The 10,380-nt window shown below is 49.7% G+C and overlaps 3 protein-coding genes and 3 non-coding genes across 6 annotated transcripts, besides 15 other annotated features; all 6 read right to left on the reverse strand.

The window, feature by feature from the left end:
* Positions 1-10,380: a sequence feature (heterozygous, Esmeraldo-like haplotype).
* Positions 17-106, reverse strand: Tc00.1047053503637.60. The gene has a single exon (XR_008255208.1). It is a non-coding gene; the product is annotated as a C/D small nucleolar RNA (snoRNA), TB10C1C1 (small nucleolar RNA).
* Tc00.1047053503637.50 lies at positions 130-186 on the reverse strand. Its single transcript, XR_008255207.1, has one exon. It is a non-coding gene; the product is annotated as an H/ACA snoRNA, TC10C1H3 (small nucleolar RNA).
* Positions 278-350, reverse strand: Tc00.1047053503637.40. The gene has a single exon (XR_008255206.1). It is a non-coding gene; the product is annotated as a C/D small nucleolar RNA (snoRNA), TB10C1C4 (small nucleolar RNA).
* Positions 374-423: a sequence feature (T-rich).
* Tc00.1047053503637.30 (dipeptidyl-peptidase 8-like serine peptidase, putative) lies at positions 638-3,172 on the reverse strand (the record flags this gene model as incomplete). Its single annotated transcript, XM_801295.1, has 1 exon — positions 638-3,172. One exon carries the CDS (start codon positions 3,170-3,172, stop codon positions 638-640), a length of 2,535 nt encoding a protein of 844 aa, XP_806388.1.
* Positions 3,172-3,193: a microsatellite.
* Positions 3,474-3,499: a microsatellite.
* Positions 3,685-3,726: a microsatellite.
* Positions 4,153-4,187: a microsatellite.
* Tc00.1047053503637.20 (hypothetical protein, conserved) lies at positions 4,198-7,683 on the reverse strand (the record flags this gene model as incomplete). Its single annotated transcript, XM_801294.1, has 1 exon — positions 4,198-7,683. One exon carries the CDS (start codon positions 7,681-7,683, stop codon positions 4,198-4,200), a length of 3,486 nt encoding a protein of 1,161 aa, XP_806387.1.
* Positions 7,949-7,978: a sequence feature (AT_rich).
* On the reverse strand, positions 7,990-8,955 carry Tc00.1047053503637.10 (hypothetical protein, conserved; the record flags this gene model as incomplete). The annotated part of the gene is made up of 1 exon (XM_801293.1): positions 7,990-8,955. One exon carries the CDS (start codon positions 8,953-8,955, stop codon positions 7,990-7,992), a length of 966 nt encoding a protein of 321 aa, XP_806386.1.
* Positions 9,179-9,211: a microsatellite.
* Positions 9,225-9,262: a microsatellite.
* Positions 9,449-9,486: a microsatellite.
* Positions 9,493-9,579: a sequence feature (T-rich).
* Positions 9,683-9,711: a sequence feature (AT_rich).
* Positions 9,739-9,763: a microsatellite.
* Positions 9,943-9,979: a microsatellite.
* Positions 10,287-10,339: a microsatellite.

Raw genomic sequence — 10,380 nt, forward strand, 5'->3', positions numbered from 1 at the left:
CGGTTGGGCTGGGCGGCATCAGCGTCACTATCTAACGATTTCTCCGTTGGTTCTTCAGTGGCACACTCAGATTTCCCGAGTTACATACATAAGAAGCTCCTCATCACGTGCTGCCGGCACACCGCGTTCTCTTGGACCATGTTGTTGAACCGCACGAGGAATGAATGGCAACCCTCTGCGGCCTGCCACGTTCCTGCCCGCGTGGGCACGCAGAAAGATGGGAGGTGTGTTGAGGGGTGTGACATGACAGGTACGGGCTCCTCCTGTCTGTCGCATTGATCAGTGCCGTATAACAGCGATGCATCAGGGTTCAGACTCGTCTTCCAATAGTAAAATGGCAACTTCATCATGATCGTGAACAGTAGCGTGGTGTAAAAAAAGCAAATGTAAGCAAACAAAAAAAGAAAAAAAAGAAAAAAAGAAGGTAATGGCAGTGTTGATGATTAAGAAGATGGTGAGGTAGAAGGTCAGCAGGACAGATACTGACGGTTTGTGTGGGGCCAAATATTTTGGCGGTAATAATCGGCCATGGTCATGTCTCGATCTCTTTTTGCTGTTACTAACTACGCCAACCCATTGCATCACTTGAAGCCGCCTCTCTGAGTGCAAAGCAGCAAAGTAAGGTTGTGGGTGGATCTCACAACATTTCTACCAGTGTTTTTATCAGCATCGCGTCATGGTGGAGACGAGAGACTTTTTTTTGTCGAAGCCCATGACGCTCACCCGGGTAAGTGAGGATACTGAACGGCTTTCCCGCAGCAACCATTGCGTTGATGAGAGCGCAGGAGTGGGTGAAGTGAACATTCTCATCCAGAAGACCATGGGCGATGAATAGGCGATTCAGATCATCCGGGAGGCCGGTAACAAATTGGCTAATTGTACTTTTTGTGTACGCAGCGCTTTTGACGTTCCTCTTTTGGGCCTCCACGGCGCCAGCATCACTGGAATAAAGCTCACCCATGTATCGCTCTGTGTATCCCGTGTCGTAAAGCGTCCAATCAGTCACTGGAGCGCCGGCAAAGCCAATCTTAAATGTATCGGACGCCTGTGACATCGCCAGAAGCGTTGCATACCCTCCGTAGGACCACCCAAAGATGGCAATTCTTGTGGGATCGGCAATAAAACCGCTCGGCTGGAGGGGAGAAGCTGTGACATGTTTTGCAAGGTCTACGTAGTCTGACGTTTCAAAGTTCCCCATGTTATGCTTGCAGATACGGAGATCCACCAGACCGTTGGCATTACTCATTTGCCCGTCTGCAACCAGGACGGAGATGCCGTTCTTTGCCATAACCTGAAAAAGTGGCTTGCAAATAAGTTCGTAGTCATTTTCGTAAACCAGCTGGGCATGTGGTCCGCCGTAAACATACATGGCTAGCGGAGCTGGCGTGCCCGGGACAGCGGTGGGCGACCTGAACAATCGACCACTGAGTGGAACACCGCGTCGGCTGATGGTGGTGACAAGTTCGGTCTTGATAAGGTCATCACTGTGCAGAAACGAAATTGGGGTGCCTTTTCCTTCATCAACAGCACCTTTTTTGTCGCTATCCTGAACCTTTGTTTGAACGAGACGCCGTGATTCGGGTGAAAGAAGCGAGGCAATGTACAACTGTGGGGGTGTCTCTGCTGTGCTCGCAACATAGCAGATGTAGCCGTTCCGAACTGTGAAACTGTACACGTGTTCGTGAGAAGGTGACAATCGTGTGAGTTGCGCGGCTGTTGCGGGTTCCACGGAAGAGAAGCCCAGCGGAACACTGTAAAGGGCATTACCAAGCCTGCCGTCCGCATTTGCCATGAATACCACACGGTCTTGCAGAAGCCGTAAGCTGCCGGGTTTTGCGTTCCAGTTTCCTTTTGTCAGTGGACGCCATTCCTCCTTGCTGTCCGCCGCCAGATCCCGCACGTAAATGTGCCAATTTGCCGTCTTTGTTTCGGTGGCATGGCGGAGAAGAACGTCGTGGGTGCTTCCAAAAAGAATGGGAGGACCCCGTGGTACGTCCACCCACGCCCACGGGATGTGCTCCTCACACTCCGTGGTTAACGAGACCATTATTCGTGTCGTTGTGTCCCTGTTCGCAGGATCTGTGAAGAAGTACGACGACAGCGCCGTGACGTCCACCTCCGGCAGGGAGTCGATAAGGCATGACAGGACACAGTACCGCTCCTGCGTGCGACTGAGCAATGAGAAATAAATCGTCTCATCATCCTTGAATCCAAAGCGGGGCATGTATTCTGCCCACGGTGCCACTGCCGAGATTGATTTCTCTGGCACCACACGGAAGCATTTGGTTTCCCGCACGTACACGACGAGCAACGTCCGAGCATTGGGATCCCCAACCCAGGCATATGGCATCGTCTCCACACTTGATTTGTCACTGCCGTCGATGAGGGATACGTTTTTCAGCATGGATGTATCGGTGTAACTGAACAATACATAATTCTCCGTGGCGTAGTGTCCTGTGTAGCGACCAAACTCCTCTTGCATAATGTAATCGGCTGTTCCACATTCATGCAATGCATCTCCAAAGTTTGTCACACACTCCACCTCGACATGAATGGGAGCCGCACGTGTATCATCCTGCTCCACGACAGTTGCAATATACAAGTTACTTCCATACACGAAGCTGATGACGTTGAGTGACCGTCCGGCATTCCCCCCTGTGCTTCCGGGCTTTTCAGGGTACTGGAGGTGCTGGAGACAGAGAAACGGCCTCTTCCTATCGCCAAAGTGGCGCCGAGACTCCTCTTCGTCGATGCAATCAAAAATATTCAAAGGAGGCCTGGCATTTGACGGACGGTACATGAACATGCTCGTGCCAGAGGTGTAAAACACGGTGCCGTCGGAGGGGACAATTTGATAACCACTAATACCGCTCACTTGGCTGCGAAGCCGTTCGCGTAGTAATTCCTCCTCCTTGGACCTTGGCTGAGACTTCGTGGGTGTACTCTCGCACCCCGCATCTTCCGGTGGTGCAATGACACGCCTTGGAATTGCGTTTTCATCCACGAGACTCACGGCGTACAACTCCTGTTCGATGCCCTGCAGCCAGTAGAGCTCCTCGCCAACGATGCGCAGATTCTGCGGCTTCCCGGAAACCTGCAGGAGGCCATCCAAGGCCTTCAATTGCTCGATATAAGTTGTAAGAGGCACTGAAGACATCCCAACCCTCTTCATTTTTTTTTTTTTTTTTTTTTTGCGGTATGTGCAGTCGATATCACACTTGTAATTTATATGCAACTTGGCCAAGAGGAAAACACACACCAAAACCAACAACAACAACAAAAAAAAAATGAGATTAAGGACAAAGCCAAATTCCCTTTCCGCTTTTCGTGTGTTCCTAATGAGGTGAGGAGAGAAAGCCAACACATAAAAGGGAGAGGCAGCCGTTTTTCCACGTGTGCCTGCAGGGTGACACGCGGGGCTCGTAAGCGCTGTGTGTGTGTGGGGGGATCACACGCGGGAATCGGCGGGGCAACCCCCTCCTCCTCCTCCTCCTCCTCCCCATACCAGCAGCCAACGAACATGAGGGTCATCCCGCACTTATTTTCGCTTCGTCTCGAAGCATTTTTTTCCTTCTTAGCATTACTTGGAACAAGCAGATAAAAGAGGGGCAGGAGGATGGGGTGGATTGTCATTTGGTACGATTGGGTTGACTGAAGAAATAAGAAAAAACAACACGCACACAAAAACAAATAAATAAATAAATAAATAAATAAATAAATAAATAACGAGTAGACGTCTGGATGCGTCTGCGGAAGGTAGAGAAATGACACATGACGACACGCACAAAACCGCATGAAAAAAAATCGGATTATGCCTCTTTGCTAATATAGGAATTAGCCGTAAAAATAAAAAGATGTTCATATGCAAATATTATACGTCAAATGCAAAACGTCCAATATAAACAAATAAACATTTTTCTTTTACCTTTTTTTCTACACCCTCCTCCCTTCCCTCCTTGTTTTGCTTTTCCTTCTTTGTGTAATTTCATAGGATATTTCCGTGCGCTCATTTTCGCTCGGCTCGCTTGCTTTCATCATAATTTTATTGGTAAATAACACAAATAAAAACGCATATATATATATGGATATCTCAATCACAAAGGAAGAAATATACAGAGAGCATGTATGCCAAATGCATGTGTACTGTGGAAAAACAACAACAACAACAACAACAACAACAACAACAAAAAAGGTACTTTAGGCAACGTAAACATACGTGTCTCGTTCACTCCTTGCAATAAACTCCCGTTCAATGAGTCGTGCCATGCAGCGCTTGAATACCGGGGCCGTGACCACAAAATGCGTCATGAGTAGTTCTGCAACGGAGGCAAAAAGATCGAAATGCGAAAGAGAACGTTTTTCCTTCATGATGCGTACGATGCCCGCCTCCAGCTTCCTCAGCCGTTCCGTGTCAATAATGCCGTCGACCGTCATGACAATTGCCTTGCTGTCATCCGGGCCCTCCTGCAAGTACGGCACCCAGTGGTGCATCGCGTTTTCAACATCAATGACGACCTTCCGCTTCTTGCAGCCCTCAAACGATGCCGGCAAACCGTACGTGCTGAACCCACCGCCATCGCCATCGCCACCGTCATTGCCGTGGCTGCCGGCGTGGACGGTTCGCCGCACGATGCGGTGCCGCACAAGTCCGCCCAAAACGGCAGCGAGGAGTGGCTTCGGCACATCGACAGGCAGTTTGCCGTGCAGAAATTCTAACGTGCAGCGAGTGGGGCCTGACAATGACGCCGTGGTCGAGGAGTCGCCGTATCGCTCGAGTGCCTGCAGCAGCAGCAGACCGACGGGCGGCATCACCAGCTGCACACTCGAGGCAGCGTCGCCCGGACTCCCCCTCGCCGCGTGGCACACCACAGTAAGCACGCCACTTCCAAGGGACCAAGAGAGCCGCCGCCGCTGCACCGCGCCTCCTGCCGCGGGGAGAGAGGCGGACCCAAGAGGAGAACTGCGGGAGGACCCGGCGCTTCGATCACCACCTGCACCACCCCCACCGCCAGCCGCAGTCAACACGTGATCATTCCGGGAAATCACATGACTCTCCTCTTCATCGTCGTTCCCAAGGCTCCCACGACCGCCAAAAAATCCGGCGTCACGACTCCCCAAAAGGGAAGCATTCAGTTTCAAATTGTTTCCCGACGCACTGCCTTCGGTGGTGTCAAAGCGTTTCTCAAATGACTGCATCGCGTGCAACATTCCCGCGTCAAACCACTGCTCTTCCTCGAAGCAGCGCTGCACCTCTGACAGCCTCACCGTAACAAGAGCGTACTTCTCCCAGCGGATTCTGCAGAGGACTCGCACGTGTCGAAGAAGCTCAGACTGCTGCACGCCCCCGGTGTCGGGTGTGATGCAGCGTGGATCCGTCATGCTAGCACGGACGTCACGGAGCAGCGCAAAGGGTTCTGCCGCGAGTGAATCCCCTAGACGTATTGCCATACGTGAAATGGCTTCCGTGTCGATATCCAACGTCAACGCGTGCTGTGCCATCATAAGCCGGGTTGCCAACAGGCCACAATAACAATTCACAAAAAGATCCTTCGAGTGAAGAAGAGAGGCAAGCTCTAGAATTGTGTCAAGGACCTCAAGATATGCGCCACCAAAGCCACGCATGTTATTGTCATCGTCACCATTTGAACCCCCATGCGGATTCCTCCCAGTCACCTGGGCATGAAGAGCACTTGCCAGGGTGAGTATTACACACGGCTCACGCTCCACAAAGAAGGTTTGCATGCCCCTCCGCACTGCGCGCAATGTTGCGTGCGCCCCCTCACACCCGGCTGCGGCAGACGCCTCCAGCAGCTGATTCGTCAGACGGAGGAGAAACACACAGCGCTGGTAAACGTCACGCGGAAGAGCCCGCAGTGGTGTTCCGTTCGTATGCGACTTCTGAAGGAGTTCCTCAAGATATCTGCGCACAGATGCCGCAAAACGCGTTTCAAACTCCGAGAGCAGCTTCGGCTCTGGGCTAAGAAAAAAGATCAGCGTCTCAAGCCCCGGCCTCAGCGGCAAACTACTAATATGTAAACTGTACTTGTTTTTGATGTTCTCCACCTCGCCCAGCTGCGACACTGCTTCACTAAAGGAACGAAAAACAATGGAGCTGTCGCGTCCTTCAGACATATCGTCCACGCTGAGCCACCGCGCGTGTCGGGAAGCAGAAAAAAGTCGCCGTTCATGTTCCTCCTCGCACGCACATAACCACAGAGGTAGGGTCCACACATCAACAAATTGAAGCAGAACGACCCCTTGGCAGAACCCAACGGAGAATGCACGTTCCGCCTGTGCCACTCTTTCGCGTCCAGGCCCTGACAACTCATCCACGTAATGTGTTGTGCCGCCAAAGTAAAGCAGCATAGCAGCGCGCAGTCGCATGAAACCATTGTTGCAGTTCTGCAACGCTACAAAGGCATCCTGAAGAGCTGGCACTTTTTCCTTTTCGTCTTTTCCATTGGACACAACAAGAGGTCCCAAGTTGCGGCATGCCAGTTCATAGCCGTGCTGTTGATTGAACTGAACGACCCCATCGGTAGCAAAGCGAGAAATATCATGAACACAACACTCATCCAACATTGAAAACACTCGACAGACCAGCGAAATTTCACGATTCCTTAAACGCCTCAATGCATCCAGTGACACTGAGGATGAGGAAAAGTCATTGAAACACTCCTGTCCTTCTACCTGAGACAGCTCCACTGCCTTGAAGCCGTCAGGACTCTGAGAGCCCTTTACACAATATTCAACCGTGCGGCACAGGACTCTACGTATCATCGTACTATTCTGCTCCAGTGTTGCGTGGACACAACTTCGCATGATACGCCATGCAATGTCGTTCATCTCAACATCCACGCGCAGAAAAACAACTTTCAGAATCCACCGCATTCGACAATAGTGCAGGGCGAAGGTGACAAGACTGTGTAGGTCCAGTATATCCTCCACCTCCTCTTCCGTTTTCTTCCGCTCCTCTTGTCCATGAGGCCTTGCTCCGGAATTGCACTCACCTTCGCCAACTTTATGCGGCCGCAACTCCAATGATGATGCGCACGACGTGACTGTGACCAATGATCGCTCTCGAGAACGCTTTCTATCCGTCTCCGCCTCCGTCGACATCAGCCCCGCCAGCTCCGTCCACGGTCTGCTGTTGTTTCTCACCGCTTCTTCCCAAACATCCCTCAACTCATGGGACTTCCACCAGAGCAATTGCGGGGTCAACTCCTCAATGGATATGGCTGGGCACGCATGCAGACGATCGCCGCTGCTCGCACACAACCGCGCCACCCACGCCAAAAGGGACGAGACAAGCAAGTGCTGAAAAATGACAGCGTTCGACCAGAACTCTACTTTGCCGAAGGTGGAAAGCATATCATACACCCGTGCGTACAAAACCGATATGTTGCTACTATCCGCTGCCTCAGTGAAGGCTGCCGAAGCCTCCTCCTCGGCATTTCCTGCCAACACCATTCCCCCTTCGGTTTCCTCCGGTTGTGGTGATGCCTCACTGCCCTCATGCCCTCCAACCAGAGAAACTGAGGACGAGGACACTGCCCGCAGAATTTTACAAGAAATCTCAAACGGGTACAGCGCGTGAGTGTGATTGGCAAAGTGAAGGAGACTCCTGTTGATGGGGTCCCACTTACGCAGCCAGTGCACCAATTCCTTCACTTCCCCGCTCATTCTCACACCGTTCTCCCTAACCCTGCCAAAAAAACAAAAACAACAACAACAAAAAACATACCACAGTTACACGTAGACACCACAGAGAGAAAGAGAGAGAGAGAGGAAGGCAAATGGGGGAAAAAACAAAAAAAGCGAAGGGAGGCGCAAAGAAGCAAAGGAAAGTGCACCCGTCATAAATAAATGCCTCTGATTCTTTTTCAAAGCAACTGCGCCCGTGGGTATCTATATAATACAGAGTCTGCGTGTTCCATAAAAAAACAACATATTTTCTAAATATTTTTTTATTATTATTGAAAACTTACATCAGAGATTGATTCCACTTGCAGCCAGGGACTGCGCCTGACCGTAGAGCTTCTTCGTGAATTTGCCCACGCGGCCGTGGTAAATCAGTCCACACGCCGTCCCGTCATGTGTCTCAGACTTCCAACGATGCACACGCTTGACTTCTTCCGGTATACCATAGCCGTATCCGTCGCTCGTCCGTTTGTACATTGGGTTTAGCGCCTTTATTGTCGAAACAAACTGTACAGATGGCAGCTGCTTCACGACCTTGGGCTCAATAATGAGCTTCCGCAGATACTCCGGCACGGTCTCTAGATCGACGCGAGCAGATATAATGCCTGGTACAGCCACATATTTCCCTTCCGCGTACTCCCAGACAAAGTCTAACCAGCGCTGCATGGATATTTGTACAGGAACCTCAATGAGCTTCATGCCCGCCAGTTCTGCCGGGTACGCAAAAAACCCGCGAAGCTCCGGTGGCAAATCACCACGCGAGAAAAGGGGTTGCACGACGCCATGAATCACACGTAGCACGTAAGACCTCGGCGGTTTGCTCTCATCCGGCCACACAAGCGACATCAACTGCGTGGCGTAAATGTTGCTGGGGAACCCCTCAATCGGAATGGCGGGGCGAATAAACGTGGGCTCCAGCAGCTCGTGCAGGCGCCACACACCCTTGATTGTGTCCGTCAAGAAGCCCTCGGTGTCGGAAACACACTCGTTCACCGCCTCCATAGCCATTCGCTCGTGAAAGCGCATGAACACGTCAAACGTGACTCCGTTCTGCTCCTTCTCACTCTCACCAAACTGATACGCCAGCATCTCCCGGACAGCACCTGGCGACATGACCCCCTCCTTCACTCGCGGGTGCATTGAGACGTCAAAGACGCGGAATATCTCATCGATGCGGGGGAGAGCATCATCACCCTTCGGAGCCAAGGAGTGAAAAGCCTGCTCCACGAGTTCCAGCTGATAGGGCGTCAACATCTCTCCGTTTCGGCCCCCCTTTTATTTTCGTAAAGTCCACACAATCCTCCTCCGTGCAAATCCGTACAGTACAAATTTGCCCCCTTTTCCTCCCCTCTTGTGCCAAGAAACAAACCCACACAGCTCTCCTTTTTGAGCTCCCTGCGCGTGCACTGCTGAAATGTATGGGGGCATTTTAAGAAATTGGAAGTGCACGCACATGACGCACATGCGCACACACAAAAAAAAAAAAAAAAAATAAATAAATAAATAAATAGAATTAGAAGAAAAATAATAATAATAATAATAATAATAATAATAATAATAAAAACAAAAGCTCACGCCCCCCTCCTCCACATGCCTCTTAAAGCCCAATAGAAACCGTCCTATTTATGTTTTTCCGCTTACATGTGTGATGTAAACATAATAATGGATGCATACATCAATGTTATTGCGCACTGTAATGGGTGGTTTTAAGAAAACCGCTAAGACCAATCGCAAAGCAGTGATTTACAATAATAATAATAATAATAATAATAATAATAATAATAAATAAATAAATAAAATAGAAATCAAAAATGAAAAACAACAACAACAACAAAAAGAAAATAATAATAACAGACAAAAATAATAAATAAAACCAAATTCCCCTTTTCCCCCGCCCCTCGCCCCCTCTCCGTCCTTCCTTATTTGCATTTACAGCACATGCGCATGCATAGGGAGGCATAATGCCACCCATTTACGTGTCAATAAATATAAATAATTATCAATAAATAAGTTCCTGAAGAAACAAGTCATACGAAGTTTTTTTTTTTTTTTTTTTTTTTTTCTGCGTGAGTGAAAAAGAGAGGAGCAAAACAACAACAACAACAAAAAAAAAAAAAAAAGATTTTCTCCACTTATGGGAATATACCAGTCAATATTTATGCTTCCCTTCCCCTTCACCTCTCTCCCTTTGCTTCATCACACCGAAAAAAAAAAAAAAATGAAAGAAATAAAAGTCGGTAAAAAAACAAAAACAAAAAACCAAAAATAAAAATAAAAATAGGCCTTCCGCTGAAGCCTTTTTTTTTTCTGTTATTTCTCTCGCTCTCTCGCTCTCTCCTTTTTTTTTTTTACGATGTTTTCATGGCGCTCCCGTCATCAGCCACAAATCCCCCGTTTCGAACAGTTCGTCGTGCAGACAGGGGAGGAGTGGAGCGGGCCGCGTGGAAGAAAAAAAAAAAATCCGCGATGGCCCCCGCTGTGGGCCGGAGAGAAGCAAAGCAAAAGGCCAAACGGGGATGTTCTCGCGGACACACAAAACGCAGAGGGACGTGTCGGCCAAAAACAACTGAAGCGTCTTTTCCCGGAACAAAAGACAAAGACAAAGACAAAAAAACAAAACAAAAAACAAAAAACAAAAGATGGGACAACAGGAAAGTGGAACGGGGGGGGGGGTGGCGG

This window comes from Trypanosoma cruzi, genomic scaffold, assembly GCF_000209065.1.
Source record: "Trypanosoma cruzi strain CL Brener 1047053516661 genomic scaffold, whole genome shotgun sequence".
NCBI lineage: Eukaryota > Euglenozoa > Kinetoplastea > Trypanosomatida > Trypanosomatidae > Trypanosoma > Trypanosoma cruzi.